Consider the following 22,075-nt stretch of genomic DNA (forward strand, 5'->3'; position numbering starts at 1 on the left):
CTGATAACAGCTAATGCCATTGGGACAGCGGTGAAGCGAGGGATGGAGCACTGGGGACTGTTGCTATGACGACACTCACTAAGAGACATGACAGAGATGAAGGGGTATTTGAGGGAGGGACTCTTGGAAAAAAAAAGAGAGAAGAAGGGTGTGTAAAAATATGAGGATGTACATTAAAAAGACACCTGCTGCCACATCATGACTCAGCCTTTCATCTACCACACACACACACACACACACACACACACACACACAGATAAAGAGCAGCCACAGGTTCTCGGTCTCTGCCGCAGAGATATCCATCATGTTATTAAAAGGGGAAAGCTGAAAGTCTCTGAGTCACTACCTGCTGACCTCCTCACATCAGACAAATTTAATTTAAACTACCGCTGAGCTGCATGATAAAGCTCTTCGAGACTCAGAGCACAAGTGGTAAAATGAGAGTTTGAACAGCTTCTAGTACAAAGTACCAAAGCTCCTGTCGAAGCCAGCAAATTGTTTGTTTTACACGTCCAACAGTCCAAAACCAAATTCAAAATGACATAATGCAGAAAGAAAATTGACAAATCGTCACATTTGTAAATCTTGACTTCTGAAATTACTTAAAGGGATACTTTTCCAACTTTCAGCCAGCTTTGTATCATAATAATGTGATTATTATGAGTAAATAAACTACAGTAAACTTCTGTCCATCTCACCAACACCCAGATATCTTTACTCATCTCTCAGCTCAAATTTTCACTGGCTCTAGGGATGTTGCTTGAAAGGATTATGTTAATGTTTGCCTACTTCTATCCTAAAATGTCATCAGAAACATATTTTAGTACACTGTTTGGCTGTAAAATGAGAGTTTGTGAACAGAAAGTGGGCTGCATACGGTGATCAAACGATGAAACTAAGTAGAGCTGATCAAATATGAACCAAAATTCTATGCCTTGCCTATTTCTCACCTCAAATGTCTTCAGAAACATATTTTAAGTCATCGTAATTCAAGATGAAATTGTTGCTAGCCTGCTGCCATTTGTTTTAACAGTAGAGACATTTTTTTTGGAAAATTATGTGGCCAAAAGAATTATTTGCTTTTTTTTTCTTAATAATAATATAATAAACTTCGATCATGTGTCAGACAGTGACCTTCACAAACACACACACCCTCAGCCTACTGTCTACACATCAGCTCCAGCTGTTTGGCTGCAGCTCTGCCCGGCTCTGGGCCGACAGGGCGGTGGCTTGCTGTTGTTTTTGAAGTGGCACATGAGAGCTCTGCGCGGTGCTATTCAGCACCGACAAACAGCCCGAACCCCCCCTGGGCTGCTTAGCGAGTACATGTGTATCTGTTGTAACCTGACCTGAACATATCACACATGTAGTCTACAGTACAGAGCAGATTAGAACCTCAGATGACTGAAAGACACGCTGAGCTGGTTTATAAGTAACGCAGCAGAGAAAGGAGGAAGCCTTTTTCTTAGTTTACACTGTAAATAAAACCTGCTCACCGAGCGGTGTTCTTCGTGTTGCCTCAACATTTCCGATCCATTAAGCCGCTGTTCAGAGGCTTTCTTAAGGAAACATGTTTGCACGGCTACAAGAGTCACTTGAAAAGCTAAACCTCTGAAACTCTTTGTCAATGTTACATGTCCATTTATTAACACTGAACACCCTGTTGTAGCATTTTGAGGCTGAATGACAAAGATCAGTGATTTCAGACCATTTTAGCTAGTGACCCATTAAAATAAAAAATAACAAACAAACCTTAAAATATTTTCCAGTTGAATGTATGAATGAATGAATTTTTCTTTAGAACATGTAAAAAAAAAAGCAGACAATTAAACGCAAACATGCCTTACAAACAAGTGCAATGAAAAAAATTAATGAAATAAAATAAATAAAAAAGAAAGGCCTATACAAATAAGCCTATAAGTCAGCTTCAAAAAAATAAATACTCAAATACTACACACTTATTTATTCCTATCCCTATCTATACTTTCACATTCTAAATAAACCACTTCACAAATTTTATATACAACTTGCTACAATATGGACAACTATCCCAGTTTTATATACAACCCCAAAAAATATAAACATCTATCTACTAGTCTTTTTGTTAAAAAAAGTGTTTTTATTGCTTTCCTTCCATTTATCACCTTGTGACCTTCTGAACTAGCTCTTGAGAACGCTTTTTAATGACATACTACTTGGCTATTCAAATTGTGCATGTTTTCTTTTGTGTGTGGCCTTTTTAAACATCTAAAAAAAAGTTTCAGGTTCAGAGAAATGCTTGAAAGAGGTAGCGACAGTAAGTGGTAGGAGAGTTGGAAAGAAGTATGAAACAATGACCTTGAGACACACCAGCACGAATGCCTTGCTGATACCCAGTGGTGCACAGCAGCTTTTACTGTATCTTCCCTCTCAAACACACACACACACACACACACACACACAAACACAAAAAAAAACATAATATGCGGCTTTCAGGCGTCTGCTGAGGATTATCTGACCTCCCAAAGGCTTGTGCTGCAGCTTCTTCTATCTGTTTCACACACACACACACACACACACACACACACACACACACACACACACACACACACACACACACACACACACACACACACACACACACACACACACACACACACACGGTTTAATCACCAGATAGCAGACTGGCCTCGGCTTCCTCTCTCTGTCTCTCCCACACTCATTCCCTCACACTCGGCTCCATCAAGCTGGTTGGATGACGCTCCAACTCTCACCAACACAATGTGCAGCCGACCTCAGATCAATTCCATATCTCTCTGCGGACTCTATGAAAACAGCACTGGACTCCATGTCTATTTAACAACATGGCCACCAGGGCCACAGAGACGTTAACTTTTACCCGCAGAAGACAAAGACACTTCCTCTTTCATATCAGAGTCTCATCGGGTCACTTTTTCCTCAGACATCCATCCAGTTTAATTACATTAGAGCTCGTGGGAGTCTCATTGTCTTGGTTACTTTGCAGCCAAGAGAAAAATGTTGTATGTGTGTGAGTGTACAGCAGCGACCAAAAGAGCTGCATTATTCAGCACCTCCATCCAGCCCGCCTGTAGGTACAGCAGCTGGAACACGCTGTTCACTCGTCCGCCTCGAGTCGTTATCTGTTCAGCAGCTTTGGCAGGTCGGTCCGAGCTGCTCTGCTCGATCAGCTCCAGGTTCTTCAGGGGTTTGAGATGCTGCTGCTGGATTATTCATCAAAACCCACAAGCTGACAAGCTGACAGGCCCCTGCAGCAACACAGGGCTCTCTGGCTCATCTGTACAGCTTTCCCTGCATTTTTTTCTTTCACTCTTATTTCCCATCTTTTTCTCACTCTCTGGTACGAGCTTACATTGCCTGCTCAGCCTCCCATTATAACCAAACATCCATCCTCTCCTCCTCGTCATTACTATTCCCCGTGTCAAAGCTGGAAAATGTGCTTCCAGAGTTTGGGCTCGACAGCGAGTCATGACAGGAATGTGTTCTCCGAGCACTGAGGCAGTCAGTGTTGATGCTCCCTGTGGTGCGTCGTATTATTCAGGCTTTTTCCCTAAGCACCTTCTCAAAGCCGTTTGTCTCATTCACCCTCTTCCCCTGTCCGTTTTTTTTTTAAATAAAAAAATACTTCATAAATAACTTTGACTTGCTTTGTCTTCTGCCCATGGAGTCAGTGAGTGAAAACACAGACAATCCTGGACTTAAAGGAAGCACAGTCCTGGATATTAGCTTAGCGCCTTATCATCTTGTGTTCTAGAGATACGCCCGCATTCCATCATCTTCTTGTTTGTATTCAAAACAGATCTGTGCAGCTTTTCCTAAATGATTGTGGATAAGTAAAAGGTGACTGTCAGTGATGCGACCTTCCCTTAAAGATCTGAAAATGACAGCACTCCCAGTTTCCCCCCCAACAGACAAAATAGTGTTTCTATTGTAAATACTGAAAGAAATCTGGACAAGCTTCACGCTTTAAGGCATAAAGGTTGATTTGCTTCCTCACAATATTTTTCCTATAGCAGATAATCTTGTTCATGATGAAAAGAAAGTACAGCCACTTGAAACACCTACAATTCTCAGACGTGTATCCTGCTGCGGTAACCACACTGATTCACATGAAGGTAATTTATCAACAGGGCCACAACAACGCAGAAACATTTTAGCAATCTGAGGCAGCCTTTTCTAGTTATTTCCAATGAGAGTGAAGCTTTTTGCTTGCTGATATTGCATCGCTGAGTGCCTTGCGTTTTCCCCTCTATGCGCCCTAAGTGCCCTAAATGCCTCAAGTTGAAAAAACTTCAACTCAGAACGAGAACCTGTGCATTTTTTTCCCATTGTCCTATCAGATTAATTGAGAAGCGGGCCTTCTGTGGTGGCGATGACAACGAGTAGTAGGGTACAGTTCATGGTTTGTGTTAAGCATCAACATCGCCCTCTGCAAGCTGCTGCGGGTAGAGTTGCGTTCACAGACCGACATGAACCTCTGAATTCAGAGACACACACAGATTCTCCTCTTTGCCACACAGATTGTAGGTCTGTGGGAAACAATGAGCCAACATCCTTTTTACCCTGTTGTTGTTGTCAGGGGAATTCAAACTGAAGTGGAAATGTCCTTCTGCAATGCAAAAGCTTCTAGTGAGAAGCTTCACTCTCATAGAAAACTATTACCAAAAAAAAAACGCCCTGGCTGCTACTAAAAAGCACTCTGTCTGATGAGGGCCAGTTTCAACAAAAAAAGGCTGCGTGGTGTGCCTCATGTTTGTCTGATCGGGCCCGAAAGTGAATCATTTTGGCAGCTGAACAGGATGACTAAACTCTACAACAGGTTCCTCCTCTAACTGTGCACCTGCAGACACACACACACACACACACACACACACACACACACACACACACACACACAAACACACACTCTCACCAGCCTTTCATGAGTATGGAATGACAAAATAGAGGCTCTGAATCTGGAACCAAAAAAAAGGCATGTTTATGTAAATGCACGTTGAACGGTTAGGTGAGGACACAAGTGCGTCCATGCCTCAGCAGCCACACACAAACACAGTGTGCGCCCCTCCCCAGCTGTTCCTTTGGGGGTCTGGATCAGACAGCTGTCCCTCTGGTCTGAACAGAGCTCACACTGTTCTGAAAAAGACACGCTCAGCACATTGTTCAGAGGTCTCTCTCTCTCTCTCTCTCTCAGCGGGGATCTGTCAGGCCGGCCAAACAAAAGACACTGGAAACACCCAACACTGGCACAACCAGCCACAATGAGCCCGGTAATAACACACAAGAAACCTTCCTCCCTACGCTGCCTCAAAGGAGGTGGAACAAAAGCATTAGAGAGGCAATTAATAATTTTTTTTTCATTTCAATGTATTGTGCATTTTTGTGTTGAACTTATTATCTTGCATTAAAAAGAAAAGTACAGAGAATAAATTACCAAGTCCATCCAACAGCCACAAAACCCCAAATTCTTCTGAGCACAATACATTATGAGTAAGATGTATGATAAATAGCCGGCTGAGTTTTCATTTCAGCACCAAAAGGTTTCATAAAATTCAGTTTTAGAACAGCTCTGAAGGTTTGTGACTTAAGTGAGAGTGCTAAGATAAGGAAATGAAAATCCTGACAGCAAATTACAGACAGGAGGACTCACCCAGACCCGACGTGTAGATGGCCTTCACAGACTTCTTCATCTTGTACAGAACACTGCGGTCCACGTCCAGAGCCTGGACACACACACACACACACACACACACACACAGACAGACAGACAGACAGACAGACAGACAGACAGACAGAGACAGACACAACAAGGTTATTATAGTTAAAGCTACACTAAAATATAAAACTACTCTGAAAACAAACTTTAGTTAACTGAAATACACATTAAAAACTAGATTTAAAAAAGAAACAAACTGCAATCTAAGTAAAACAATACTGTGTGCTTACAAAACTAATTAAAATCAAATCAAATCTACAGGAAATCTCTTTAGTTTTCATCTTTGTCAGTTTGCTCAAGTTTCCATAAACAAGCATGAGGAGGCACTGGTGCTTGTGTTTATTGAGACTGGGACATTTACATGACTGTATCTCTGTTTACAGTTGGAAAAGGGAGATTAATTGCATGACATCGCAATACGTGTTATTGCGGGGTTTTTTGTTCATTTTCACCTTGGATATTAAATGATACATTTGTTTATTTTTATGATGTAATGTTCACGTATGTGGACCACAGGAGGAGCTGTTGCTATGGTGGTAGTGGCTGATAGGGATCAAAATAAATAACTACATATAAAACATAATAATATTGTATCGTGACTAAAGAATTATGATAATATCGTATCGTGGGGCCTCTGGTGATTCCCATCCTTAGCAAGTCTGTGTATAAAGATGACGTCTCCATTTTTAATCCCAGCTACAAAGCTCTGATTGGCTGATCAGCACGACACCAAACCTAAGTGAGATGTGGGCAGCGATTCAGAGGTTTAGAGCGAGGTTAGTATAGTGATACAGCAGCTCTGCAGTGATACAGTACATCACCCTTATAAAGTTGACACTGTCAGAAAGACATCGATTCAACTCTAGTGTCTTTTTTTAAGGGTTGCAGTTTGTGTTGTTGCAGTCCTGTGTTGAATTGTTTGGTCCTGCTTTTTTCCCCCCTCGTCTGAATGCCTCCATGTGGTGGGTACAGTTTGTGTGTTTGTGGATGCCATCTCCACTCTGGCTGCAAGTAATGAATTATTCAAGGCAGAGCTAAGAATAGACCTGAGCTCTATCGTCAGTTATTGTGTTAATGTTTGTGTGTGTGTGTGTGTGTATCAGTGTAATAGCTTGTAGAGCAAGAGCAGCATCTGAGGTCTCTCCCATGAAAGTCTTTACACACACAAACCTCTGAATAACCAGTCACACACACTTTAACACACACATACACTGAGCTCAGACTCACACACTAACCAGAACAAACACTGGGAATCCAGCTGAGACAATGCAGCACTGTACCAGTGATGAGTGAGGGAGTCTCTCGGGATGAGGGGGGATTTTGGGAAATGAGTTTTTAGGGACTTTATTAAGTACGTCCGCCCAAGCGGGCCAAAGCCGGCGCCACTTACCCCTGCCCTGCTCCACATCGGACGGACACATATCAGATCCCCTACACCCTCTGAAAACAAAAAAAACACACAATGGCCCCCATTCAGCTACAACACACACACACCAATATAGTACACACACACACACACACAAACACACACACACAGTCCTCTGCAGCACCACTAGATGTGGTGACAAAATGTATTAAATCCATAAATCTACTGTATTAATATCCGAGCTGTTTGCTATTACAAAATGAAAGAACTGCTCAGCACTGAGGTTCCCCGGGGTCATATTTCACACACACTTTAAAATGGCATAAAAAAAATGAACAGCGAGAGAGAGACTTAAAAGCAGGGGTGTCAAACTCATTTTAGTTCAGGGGCCACATACAGTCCAATTTTATGTCAAGTCAAGGCCAGACCAGTAAAACCATCAGATATTTTACAGTTTAACAAACTTTCATACAGTAAAAATGTTTGATTTTCTGTATGGGTGGAGTATGTCCTGACCTGAATTATTTCATTTATTTTCAGAAATTTAACTTTGATAGCGCCTCGATTTTCAGAGTCATTTCATGATTGACTTTTACTTTGGGATATTTCTACATTTATTTCCTGATTCTTATGTCTGTGCATTGTCAGAGATGTCCTCAACTGAAATTCACAAGTCAATGTCAGGAATTTTCTATTTAATTTTTATTTCCAGCAAAAAATCAAAGACTAAAGAAAATTTCCTGACAATTTAATTGTGTTTACGTTCTAATTTGTCTGAGATAAAATCAGTCGAAGTTCTTTGAAATTTCACACTTTGCAAAGTCATCCAGAGGGCCAGACTGGGCCCTCTGGCTGTTTGTTTGTTTGACACCCCTGCTTAAAAGGGAAAATGACACATAAATCAAGTGTCACTGGAAGAGGGATGGGCAGAATAACACAGAGCTCAAAAACAGGAGAAGCATACTGACAATTTGCTCTGCAGTTCTATCACCACTCTGCAGGCTTATCCAAAGGTCCCCTTTTTAAATTTGTTATTAAATATAAGGCTTGTAAAGTTTCAGGAAAATGAGCAGTGGTGCTACATCACACTGCAAAGTGGGCTGTGTATTTAATGGCTGAGGTAAATGTTTAAACAGCCATCCAGTAACAACACTTACTACGATTCAACTCAGCAGTTGGGTTTTTTTCAAGTTGTCTCAGTAGAGACAAACAGCCTAATCAGTCACAATCAGGTGCTAATGTGTGAGAATAAACTCAAGGTTGCGCTGCAATTCAGACACAAGGCTAAAGTTAGTTTGATAATCACCCCCTGGACACACATTTTTTCCCAACTGGACACTTTTACAAATACGTTTTCACATATCAAAGCAGGAAGAAGCAGGAGAACTGCATTCCATGTAGCTGCTTCAGTTTCAGGGTCCTGGTGTATGGGAAGACACTGATTCCCTGCACACTGCATGCTGGGATACCCGCGTTGCGGACCAAGTTGGCGGTGCAACGAGGAGGCGTAACGGTTCAAAAATTCAAATGGTACTCACATCAAAACACCCACTCAAGCTGCAGCATCGTCAACTTTCTGAGCAGCTCTGTGTACAATCAGGGAACGCTAAAGCGAGACTAACGATAACTGTATTGTACATGATAATCTATCAATGTAAAAAAATAAAGCTTTTTAGCAAATGTCTTATCATGTTTTAAAATAATAACAATAATACTGTTCATGTCAATCATCCATTTCCAGTGAAATCTGTAAAATATGACAGAAAACTGTTTTTGTGCTGTTTGTTTGTTTTTTTGTTTTTTTAAGTATATCTTTTTTGTTGTTTTGGTTCAGTTTGACACAAACAAAACAAACTGACCCCTTAAAAATGATTATAAATTAACAAAAACAGTGCAGATGGGATTTAAAAGGAAAAATCACAACCTTCTCCAAACAAACTTTTACACCAAAATAAACCACCAGACAGCAGTTCTTAGTAACAGTAACACATGCCAAAAATAACATCTGAAGTCTGATGGGAACTGTGCAAATTAAAAGAAGTCGACCAGAAGCTACTTGTTTCTCTGAGTAAAAGTAAGACTTTCAGTGCTGTGGTTTTAGTTCCTTCAAGTCGTCTTAAATGACTCATGTGTGACATGTGCCATTATCTCATTAGCTCTGTCTGTCTGGGTCGCTCAGACCAGCACGCAGCCACAACATACTGTTAAACAAGTATCTTCAAACAAATGCAGAGACAAAGAGTGAGAAAAATACAGAAACACGCTATCTCCGTCTGCACCGCCAAACCGATCCAACCACACAAAGACTTTTAGAGGGTAACTGGAGACAGCCGCTGAGTGTTTTCTTAGCAGAGCTGATACCACCCTGGGCTCTGCTCTCCATGTTAAATCTATTCCCAGAGTGAACGCCTTGAGAGCACTGAAAGCATTTCTGCTGGCAGCTGACCTGTTAGACAACAGAAGGCTTGATGTTGTCTCAGCATTCAACATGAGACATGGAGTGCATGATTTGCAAAAAAAAATAGAAATACATTTTGGACAAATCTTGCATCACTCCATCTTTTCAGTACTGCAGCATTCAATTTCAAAATGAGCCCACAACATCAGCTTGAAAATGTCTTGTAATTTATTTTATTGATTATTTGATGCTGTAAATGTTCTTTGAGGAGGATTTGAGGTCAAACAAGGGTGAACTACTGGAGTCAAAGCATGCAATGGTGTTAACAAGGTGAGTGTTGCAAAGAAAAAAATCAATAAGACACCAGACTGTGTGTGTTTTATTCATTATTTCATAATATACCTGAAAAATTGTGCTGACATGTATTTATTCAATACATAAATTGTGATGTAATAATTTGGCTTTTTGTTATTGGCTGTCCGTGCTTAAATGTTGGTTAAATGCAAGTCACATGTTCTTGTAGTTAAAGCTTTTACCAAAGTGCCATTAAGAAATTTAATAGCAAATAACCCCACAAAATATGTGCAATAACAACTAAGGGGAATACCCTGCATATGCATATTATCATGACTATGTGCAATATGTATATCATACTTATTCGGCTTTGATACTGTGTGTGTGTGTGTGTGAGTGTGTGTGTGTGTATATATACATATATATATATATAAAATAAAGTAGTCAACCAATCACACACAGCCTTAGTCTGATCACTACCTTCTAATAAAGTCCTGACCCTACCTGCATGCTGCCCGTAAACACACAGAAAAATAAAAGGAAAATACAGGCCGAGGGCAGAGTCTCTGCAAATAAATTCATCGCCACATACTTGGTCTTAAGTGATAATTTTGTGTGAGTCTTTACACTGCTAAAACATGGCATCACAGTTGAGTGCAATAACATCACAACATATAAAAAAAATACAAAAACATGACAACAGAGGAGGCAAATAAAAACGCAGCACTCTGACTAACTCTGCTGGGCTCCCTCGCAGTAGCGCTGATGTTTTTGTGAAGAAAGACAAGCCAAATGGGCGAGAGATTTATAGCAATCTGTTCACTTGGTGACTAAAGCTCCTGGTGCATTTGCTGCATCAACACAGTCAGATATCAGCTGCTTTGGTGCTCCAAGATCTTTGTCAGCTTCATACAGAACACTGCAGCCCTTTACATTCAGATAAACTTGGTTTAACTTCATAATCACGAGCAGCCTTGTGACCCAAATTCTTTCCCCTGAATTTTCCCAACAGGTTTTGAAAATTGTGATGAATTAAGTTATTCCGAGAAAGCTCCAGGGTGCGAGTGTATTGTTGACCCGTGTTAATATGATTCAGGCTTGTGTTGAAACAAAGCATGTCGTAATGTTATCTGCGTCTACACAAAAATCACATCACAGCATGAGATGAGATGTAAACTTCTTCAAACCTTTACGGTATCCCATTCCTAAATTACACAGCAATTCTAAGCAGGTTTGGAGCGCACTCCAAAGCATTTAATCAGAATATTCAGAACTTTTTTGACGTGCACAAACATAGTTGTGCCTACTGTAAAGCATCAAATCTGTGGAAATATAACAGAAGTTTTTCTCTTTTCTCAACTTTATTGAGAAAATTCAATTCATTAAAAACATTAAGTAAAGAAGGAGAAGAGGTAGCTCCACCTGTTAATACAGTTTAGTGGTGAGTAACGTGTAACCCAGGTTATATTCTGTGGCTACAAATTACAGATGCCCCCTAAACACCTCACATGCATCTATAGTTGGCTTTATTTCAGGACTAATGAGGATCAGAGACTAATGACTGATAGGATTTTTGGTGGGTTTGATAAGTTAGCAGCGGGGCAAAAACAACTGAAAGAAGAGCAGCACAGGAAAAATACATCTAGTGTTAGTGTACTGGATTTGAATCACCTATGTAGACAGTGAATGCCAAGGAAATAACTTTAAGACATATTATTTACATCTGCAGGTATGTTTATTTAGAGTACCACAACATTATAACCTACAACAAGTACTTTACTGTCTGGATCTCAGAATTTAAACGCAGATTCAAACCACTGAGCATTTGACCCGTTGGATGTATTGGTAGATAATACAATTGATCGATGTTCACTAAATGTCATGCAGTCTACTTCTGCTGGTAGCAAGAGATGATTGTTATGTACAGCTATGCATTTTAAAATTTACAAACTATTCTGTTAAATCAGCGGAGCAAGAGTCGTAGAAGCAGCTGTTGTGGCATGTCATCCTTATTATGTTACACCCATGTGGGGAAAAATGCACAGAAAAAAATATATTTACGAGAGAAACAACTAGATTAAGAGTTTATATTCGTCACTTGTATTTTTCTATTTAACAGATTATAAAAAGGTTTGCAACTCCTACAAACCCAACTGAAAAATCCTTCAGATCAGACAGATCTCTTCCAACTGAGGTGTTACATGAGGCATTTTTATTCAGATTGGGCTATTGTTCTGATTATCAGAAGAACACCTAGTATGAACTAAATTTACTTAATTAGAGGTTGTCCCACAATGCAATGCGAAAATAAAACACAGCTATAAAAAAACACAACTGCAGATGATAGTGAAACGTCTCCAAGCAGATCTTGGAAAAAAGCAGTATCATATATTCTTGTCAGTTTTGTTGTCTTGGCAAAGGCTTTTCATGTGTCACAGTTTAACAGCACTTATTGCGTCTTTCCTGTCAGTATAAAATGCTAAAGCTATCAACACTATTATAACAGTCTACTGGCTTATTGGTAGATCTAAGCCCCTGTTTGACCTCCACATAATGCCAGTAATCAGCCTGTAAATTAGTCTGACCAGTCAAAACCTTACACACACATTGGCATAGACATCACAGCGCCCAAGGTCTTCCCTCGCTCACTCTTACACACACACACAGACACACACACACACACACACAATCAGGCAGTATCACGCTCCAGCAGACCCTTTCAATCTGCACAGAGTGGTCTGACGGGGGAAAGGGGCGAGACAAGTGGGGGACAGACAGGCGGGGTAATAAACCAATCCCATCTGAACACAACAAACGCACTGCTCTAAATCATTCACATGAACGCACACACACACACACACACACACACACACACACACACACACACACACACACACACACACACACACACCCACACACACACACACACACACACACACACACACACACACACACACACACACACACACACTCTCCAATCACTTTCACACATTTCCACTCTGACGTGCCCTCCAGCATTTGATCAAATTGACGCGTCTCCGAGCACCTATATGTGCGAGCCCTCTTGTTTGTAACAATATTAGACACTTTTAACCCAAAAAACTCTTCACAGCAAGAGGGGATTTCCACTGTAGCGTGTAGCGTTTCAACAGTGTGGGATCAGAGCTGAATCCTCACACAATAGAGCCTCCGAGCCTGGAGCACACTTCACATGACGTTAACGCAGTGTCAGCATTTTTCCTCTCCTGATAACGGCTCACAATAACCAGAGTGGATCTTTTCTCCCGTCCTGCTGCTGACTGGACAAAGCAGGTGGAGGAAAACTGAACTGAATTAATCCTCATGCATGACATCATCATCATCATCATCATCATCATCACTGTGATTACAATCAGGCCCCATCTGCTGCCAGGCAAACTACAGCACTGCTGCAGGGTCACAGAGGTCGTCACCACGGTGATCTATTCACTTATGTTTGTGCATTTTCTGAATAGTAGAGTAATGTTCGTGTGTCAGGTTACTGATCTCTGTGTGCAGTATAGATAGATAATATCTAATGTGTGAGCCTGGACGGATAAAGAGGGAAAGGAGATACCGTAAACCTAATTAATGTTGAGGAAGCTCAGAGAGATTACAGTATTCAAAGGAAAGAGGACAATTATTCCTCGCTGGGAATATAACAGGTTGCAGAACAGAAAGACAGTTGAATGTGGTTCTCAATAATAAGGTCATCAAATACAGAAGCTTTGGGTTGGTAGTCGGACCAAACGTCCGACCCAAAGCGTTTCACAATCAGAAAATGAGACACAAACATCAACTATCTTTCTCCAGAGTTGCATACAGCACTTTCAATAAATGTTGGGCTGCAACTAACAATTGTTTTCATAATCAGTTCATCTTCTAATTATTGTCATGATCTATCATTTTTTCAATAAAATGTGAAAGATTTCCTGCAGCCCAAATGGACGTCTAAAATGGTGTGTTTTATCTGACCCATTGGTCCAAAACCCCAAGCTATTCAGTTTATGATAATAATGTATTACAAAGAAAAGCTCCCATTCATTCTCTGAAGAGCAGCTCCAGATTTTAAACCTAAGTTTGAGACTTACTTCTCTGGTTTCTGGCTTTGACAGTAAATAGCTGATGTTCATAAATATTGATGAAACTTTCCAAGGCCATGGAAATATTGGAATTCTTGATCTTGAAGGTGTTTTCCTTAACGCCGCTCCCTGTCTTCATCACTCTCTAGCTCACTTGACCACCGCTGCTCCCTCAGTCTCATTGAGGAGGGGCCAGGTTTAAACGTTTGGTTACAACCAGTAAGCGACAAATCCTGCATAATATGCTTTTGAAATGTGATGCAAAAAAAGAGTAAATGCTGAAGATTTTTCCCCTTTTCCAGGCTTCATAACCACGCGCTGTTGACCAAGCAGTTACCACATCCACATTTGGAAAAAAAAAACAGCAAAAGCAGACAAGAGCCCCAAAATAGGTGACTAATTTCTGTACAAGGTAGCATTTTCAGCTGCTGTCACAGGGAAAAAGCTCAGCTGGGAAAGCACAAAGTACATCTACCAGGTCCCAAACCTGAGAGAATGAATCCAATGTGCTTGGCCCAGCATTTGTCAAGGTCTTCAAAACCAAAACAAGAAGGGGAAATTAGCAGGAGAGGGTCAGCAAGTCTTCACACAGTGCTGCCATTGTCCAGTTTCAAAGATGTTCACATGAAACATTTAACGTCTCATGATAAGGCTGCAACCCAATAGGAATGCAAAGTTAATTCTGGATATCAAAGAAGGTAAGAAAATATATTTTGGATGGTTTCCCCTAAAAACTGCATTACCTGTTTAGTGCAAAGCTATCAAAAAGCAGTGAAGATAGCTGAGGCCACAGTGTGACTTCATTATTTTCATTACTGATAAATCTGAGGAAATCTTTCATGATTAATCACCTGTTTGTTCTGTGACAAACCTGAAAATATTGAAAAATGCACATCAAAAGTTCTCAGCGCCTGAGGTGAGGCCTTCAAAAAGCTTGCTTTGTCTAAACAACCCTTCTAAACTCAAAGAGTTATCAAAGTTGGTGGTAAATAATTGTTTGGGTGATCAACTGATCAATTAATGGAATAATGATTTCAGCTCTAGTGTGACTGAAAAAGGAAGAAGCACAGGGCAGTATGGGAAAAGAGAGAGAGACAGCGTGAAATAGTGATGCAATGACTTATCAGTCGAACATCAGTGTCGATGTGTTTGAAACAAATTGAGATCTTTCCCGGGAAGCCATCAGGACGAAAGAACGCACTAAACTCACATCAATGCTCCCTATTGTTTCCCTGACAATGCAACATGGTGGAGTTGATGTTAGCTTTTTGCAGGCGGAACTTGAAGCTCACAGAGATTGCATTGAGTTACATTAGATGCCTTCAAGCTATATTTAGTAAAAATAAGTATTGGGCAAGTTTAATCAAAAGGTTAGCAGAACTTGTCCGAGAAACTTGGATAAATACAGTTGTGTGAAGGAGAAATTTGTTGATGTCTTCACAGCAATATAAAACAGAGGGAAGACTTTTCAACTATTTCTCATAGATTTTTTTCATGTGAAAGGTTTTATTAAAGGTTGCTTCATAAATCTGACCTGATTGAATGTACAAAAGTAGAAATAAAAGACAAAAAAAAAAGAACAGAAATAAAACATATATCGGTATCGGCCCAAAATCTCACTATAAATTATATGAAATTAATGATCTTTTAATACATTAACTGAGATAACAATTTTGTCTCCCTTGATGACAAAAGGCTATTTGATGCACTCCAAGTACTAAGACTAATTTGTAAACTTTCTATAAACAAAAAGCTAACTTCATATGAAAAACGGTGCGGGGGAGAAGGAGGGCAAGACGCCACTGACTACAGGAAAAGTCCAGCTAACAGGCCGGTTTAATTGTCGTGCTCTTACTCTTCCTGAAGAAGAAAGACATTCCTGGATGATTGCATGCTGGAGTGACTGACAGACAAGACGGAGAGCCAGCCCCATTGTTCCTGCCGGCTAACTATCTGCTGATGACAGCATGTCTGCTCGGCAAGACGCTGTCCCGCTTTCCTCGGAGGCCCCATCAATGTACCGCACACACACATGTTCAATTTCAACAAAACACAATCCAAGTAATCCTCCCCGTCTGTAGTATTACTACTGTCATCACCACACACTTTTTTAAAGCTCACACACACACTTGGGTTGTTTCTGCTGTCTGTTTATAACTCATCTACTACCTTTTCTTAAACCTTTAAGCCAATTGTGCGAGTAAACGGTCTGCCGCATACTGTGGAAATCAGGCAATAAGAGGGCTGCAGTCTGGGCTGCAGTAATCCAGTTTTTTTGGTGCATGTGTGAGTACAGTATCTGTAGCAGTTGTGGGTTGTAAACCATTTTTCATGAAGGTACCAGATGTGAAATGATCAAACTTCAAACCCAAACAAACTTCACTTCCAAAACTACTAAAACATCTGAGAGTGAGTTGAAGGAGCACGCTCGAATATAACTCACACACTCATCCAGCGGGAACATAAATAAAAAGCTCTGGTTTTGATGCGAAAATCATGGGCAAGACTTGACATAACGTTAATCATATTTATTTCACCGCAGCGGCGCCCACAGTGTTTGGAGAAACAGCAAAAAGTGAAACTTGATCTCTCTGCAAGTTGGTGCTAATCCATTTTCTTCTTTGATCAATTTTCAGGTCAGTAACTGCCACTGGCGGTGTCACATTCACAATATCTGTCCGTCATACATTAAGCATCACGGTTATATTAACATATAAAAATCTGAGTAAAAGCGATGAACAAGTTTGAACACCAGCAGTATATTAGAGCTATAGTGCAGAGGCTTCATCATTTCGTTGACATTTTAATTCAGAATCAAGATTTGAATGCTGCACAGCTTTTTTTTCTATTCATGCTGTTTAACCCATTTCTTCTGCACAGTTGCAGTTACAAGCCTCAGCGACAAAATCAGTTTAATTGGATTATTCTCTATTGAAATTTCCTAATGAGGTCTGTACTCTATGCCTTTTTTTAAAAACATTTGTTCATACATCTGTTGAGGTTTTCAAATGAGGCTTTGAATGTCTGTCCTCATATTTTGTGACCTAAACAAATCCTTGAACAAAATCCTCATTTTCAATGAAGTTATTCATCCCTTTAAATGAGTTAGTAATTTTATTTATTTATTTTTTTAAATCAACATTCTTAAATGAACATAACTCTTCGGTTTTGAAATGTATGGTGCTGTTAGATTGCTGCTAGGCTGCCCTGACAACACAGGTGCATGCCTCATTTTGTGTGTTTTTTGACCACAGTGAAATTGTTTTTTTAAAAGCTAAATGCCAATAAATATGGACTGATGCCAAATAATTTGTTAGAGAAATTAGATAACATCAACCTTTTTTCAATATTTTTTTAAGATTATTTTTTGGGCTTTTTGCCTTTATTAGGATAGGACAGCTTAAGCTTGAAAAGGGGAAAAAGAGAGAGAGAGGGGATGACACGCAGCAAAGGGCTGAGGCCGGAATCGAACCTGTGGACGCTACGGCGAGGACGTAACCTCTGCACATTGGGGCACAAAATGAGACACTAGGCGACCCGACAAATACAACTTTTATATTTAAAACACTCTGACTTGTGTCATCCAAACATTTCTCCAGACAAAATTTCTGCACAGCCACCACTGGAACCTAATTCTACAAATATCTAGATTGTCTCTTTTTTAACCAGAGATGACTGTTGTTTAACCGACATACTTTATGCATTACTGAACCCAACCACATAATTTTTGCACCTAAAATGTGACCATGTCTTATGCAAACGGCCATACCACGGGCTGAAAACAGCATTCATACATAATAATGGGTGTGGTAGGCCTCTTCTAACCAATATCAGTGAGACTAAAAACGACAAATAAAGAGCTAATGGGCCAATAACATCCAAATTGGGTGATTTAGGACCATCAAGATGGTGGCACACCTACGCCTGCCTCCTTCCTCCAGCATCACAGCAGTAACGCAGCATCACTGTTGGGCCTTAACGGGGAGAACATATAATGTTAATGTAATACACCACAACTCTGTTCTCCTACATGACTGCCAGCAGTTACATTTAGTCACCTGAAAGCAATATATGGAGAATTTCCCTGTAGGAAAATAAATAAAACACCATGTCATTAGCAGGCTACATTACAGAATGAGACACGTCAGCTTTTCTGCAGGTGTGGTGGGAACGTGGTCGTCTGGTGCTGTATATGTGCTGCTGTCCAGCTCTCAGCCAGACACAGAGCTGCTGTCTGCAGCTCCACATGTGGCACAGTAAGGGTAAACACAGGAAGGGCACTCTCTCTCTACCTCAACATCCACAGAGGAAAAGCTGTGACTCATTCAAAACATATGTCAAATATACAGTTCAACCCTGAAGGCACCAAAGAAAAGGCTGAGGAAGCCGAGCTCGACTCAAGCCGTTTAATTTTTACATTTTAAAGTCATCAGCCAAATCTTAACTAAAGTCTATTTAATGGACCCAGAACTACAAATCCACTGTAAAAAAAAAATAAATATATCCAAATCACCCATTCAAGTGTTTCATTCACAACTTTTCTCAATGCTCAGTGAGTAAAGTCAATATTGGGATAGAAGTGGGTTCCATCGAGCCGAACGCTAACAGGCCATGGTTGCAGGGTTTCTCTGTTCTCTCAGACAGCTGAGATGTGTGTAGTCAGCCCACCCGGGGGCCGCATGGAAAACTCCAGCATACAAGCTGAGTGGGAGTATGGGTCAGAGAGAGAGGGAGGGGGAGGGTGCTTTTTACTATGTCATAAGACTGTCTGACACGAGCTCATTAACACACAAACACACACACAGATTTTCAAACTCTGAGACTGAACTCCAAGATTGACTGCAAACTAGTAGAAAATGACTTTGTTTGATTGTGCAGGTCTTTTTCTGCCTGGCTGCAAGTTATTCAAACATCTCATCTTCCTACAAGCCTTCTGGTATTTTAGCACTGGGACACTTGGGGCTTTACAGCTCCTCAGTGGGCACTACAAAGAGTGCTGCTGGACCAGAGTCTCAACTGCTCAGCTGCCAGAAGTCACACTGGGATGACAGCATCAACTGCAGAGCCTAAAGTGTTATAGAAAACAAACTTTCATGTTAACTGCTGGGGCATTTTTCAGGGCGTTTTACAAGGTGACAGACCCGGGCGGAACTTTTGTTTCCGTTTGGTTTTCCCAGACAGCTGGTGATAATGCTGCAGGGCCAATGTTTCTTTTTTGAGTCTAATCTGGAGACACTGACTTGAGGCTAATTTATGGTTGTGTGTAGACTCAAGTGGCTTACGCCATCATGAGCATTTATACTTGTGCAGTGGTTTGTCTGTGTTGCTCTGCAATTACACCTGCAAAATCCTCTTTGGCAGTGGGGTTTCTATGCTACTGTGTTGATTCAAAACACACGTAAAATACCCATATACAGTATATGGCTTCATTGCTACAAAAATTCACCTCCATTATAACTCACAAACTCAACAGAATTTTCAAAACTCAAAACTATTTTCTTATACTAGACACATTTCCACACAAATGCAACATGCTAATGTTAATAGCATAAGCCTTTTACATTTTTCAGTGCATAAATTAGCCTAGCAACTAACAGAGTTTTCCTCTACTCATATGAAACCAAGAACAGCAGCAACATTTATAAAAGGTATAGTTGCAAAATTTGGCTCCATTATATCTCACAAGGTTCACCGACAAAACTGTTGTCTTTTACCAGACACGTTTTCCCAAAAAATGCAACATGCTATCGTTATTAGCATAAGCCTAAAACATTTTACAATGCATAAATTAACCTAGCAGCTAGCAGGAGGTAAAGGAATATTTTTGTGGGTGCTTTATTGTCTTTCCAATGTATTGTTTCTTATCTGTGAAATAAAAGTAAACAAAAACTTTGTTTTGACTGGGGGAAATGATTTTCATATTTACAAAAATAAAGAGGTCTGCATCACAAGAGCATGCTACAGTTGGACTACTGTGTAGGGTATGCATCTATGTAGAGCCTTGTATGGCGTCAAGTCAATGCAAGTATAAATCATGCTTTAGGTCCAACCTGTAAGTTATCAAGTTTTAAATTTACTTCATTGTAATTATTCTGATTTAAAGATAGCATTTCTTCAACCTCCTTAAAAAAACTTTAAAAAGGACGAAGGGTTACACATGTAAGGCCCTAAAACACAATGGATAAAAATCACAGTGGAGACCTGAAGGCGCCAAGTTTAAAACCTCTTAAAATTGTCTCCCTGACGTTGACAGGAGTCTTTAATGAAGTTTGTAAACTAGCAGGAGACTGATAAAAAACAAGTTGGAAGGAGGGGCCGGGAAATAAGGACCAAATGTGCTGCGCTTTGAGAAAAAAAAAAAAAAGAAAAGAAAAACTCCTCTGACTTCACCTTGGAGCCTCTCTTTGGCTCTTTTCACGCAGACGTATGTGTCGACCTCGTGGTGTCAAAGCAGTAATGCCTGAGGCGAAGTGCCCGACAGTTACCGCACAGTGCTGTGATGATGCCTGAGAGAGACAGAGGGAAAATGACCTGCTTTCTCCTGCTGCAGTAAGACGCTACAGAAAGCATGACTGTGTGTGTGGGTTTGAAAGCTCACTTCAATCTCACAAAAAAACTTCATTTCAAATAAGTCCTTTTGAACTCCGCTGGGAGCTCCCAACGTGAAAAGACTTTCCCTAAACGTAAACCCAGCTGCTGAATAAAACAGAGACAATCTGAAGGGTCTAAGACTTCAGGAGAACTTCACCAACAGTCTCTTCAGACAAAATTTTTATAGGTAAAATAAACTGACATTAAAGTGTTTTCAGAGCTACAACTCTTGCCAACCAGGGTTCAAAAGTAATGTTCTGTTTTCTTTTTTTTCGGCCACGTAATACGATCAGAGACCTACTTGCCAAGTCAATTTTACTTACCTCATTGAAAACTGTTTCATTAATTTGTGGTTATCAAATACCAACAAAGAACAAAGTTTGTTACGTGACATTTTCTTTGCTTTTGAAAAACGACACAGTTTTATCTGCCTTGCTCTAAAACTTGCCTCGAAATACATAGTTGGAGTTCCGCCCCAAATCCTTTAAACCATTTTTGTGGAATTGCCCAATCGACACTGCCGTTGTCCGAAATGAACACCTGCCAAGCACCAAATAAGGAAAGATTCTCTGTTTGACAGGTAAATCTCGTTGGACTTTGAGCCACATTGGCAGTTAAATGTTTCTACCAAATTAGTCTTGTAATTAAAAACTACGCTGAGAGTCTCAAATGTGTTTTGGTGTCATTTAGGCTATATTTGTATTATATTGTATTGTAGGCTATATTTAACATGTTACACATATTGTATATATTCTTATTGTTTTTCTTGCTTAAGCATATCTTTGTTGTCAATTCTTGTAGCTTTGCATATATTTATATTTTTACCTTGCATACTAATTTCCTACATTGCATTGCATTCCATAAGGCACAATTTTATATTTCACACACTTTACAAACTCAGCACATTGTCCATATCATTATTTAAATATTCATTAGAACTAATATGTGCACTGATTGTCTATTACCGTATTTCTTACATTTGTATATTTACACACTTACATTTTCAGCATGCTATACATACTATACTATGTACTTGTGCTTGTACTTATGCCTACTTGCGATAAGTCTTTATGCTGGCATCAGAGAAACCGTGAGGAACCACAATTTCCACCCAGAGAACAATAGTTTTTAATAATATTTTTACTCTGGTCTCTTATTTAAGTTTGTATTCACCATTATACATTATTTTCCTATATTTTTAACACTTGTCTAAACAGGCACGTGAGTTGCTAGATTTACCTCTCTACTCTAAAGATGGGATCTGGGATTATTAGATCACTTGGAATATTAAATAAATAATCACATGCAGTAAAACACACACTAACTTAAAATCATAGTGAGCATTTTGCCTTCTTGCAGCAGTATACAACTGATCTAGTTTGGTCCCAGCTGAGTCGGGTCTAAAGCTCCCTGTTGAGAGCCTTGCAGGAGTTCAAAACATTTCCCCAACAGAGAAGAAGAAGTCTGCTCCCTGAGTGAAAGTGACAGCAGGACAACACAACTGTGAGGATTCACCCCTCCCACCTCATCCTGGCCCATAGCAGGGCCGAGTGGCCAGGACTACAAATCAATGGCGGAGTTCATTAATGAAGAGG

At 40.1% G+C, this 22,075-nt stretch overlaps 1 protein-coding gene across 3 annotated transcripts in view; it reads right to left on the reverse strand.

Annotated features, from left to right (window-relative positions):
• The window catches only part of asap2a (ArfGAP with SH3 domain, ankyrin repeat and PH domain 2a), a 70,300-nt gene that overhangs the window by 37,128 nt on the left and 11,097 nt on the right, over nt 1–22,075 (reverse strand). For all 3 annotated transcript variants that reach the window (XR_015778653.1, XM_042500530.2, XM_042500531.2), the window contains exon 2: nt 5,666–5,738. Coding sequence is in view for 2 of the 3 variants with exons in the window: in XM_042500530.2 (XP_042356464.1) it covers nt 5,666–5,738 (73 nt within the window). In the remaining variant the exon portion in view is untranslated. The remainder of the gene's footprint in view (nt 1–5,665; nt 5,739–22,075) is intronic.

Source organism: Plectropomus leopardus, chromosome 14 (genome assembly GCF_026936395.1).
Source record: "Plectropomus leopardus strain MGB_pleo_1.0 chromosome 14, ASM2693639v1, whole genome shotgun sequence".
Classification (NCBI taxonomy): Eukaryota; Metazoa; Chordata; class Actinopteri; order Perciformes; family Serranidae; genus Plectropomus; species Plectropomus leopardus.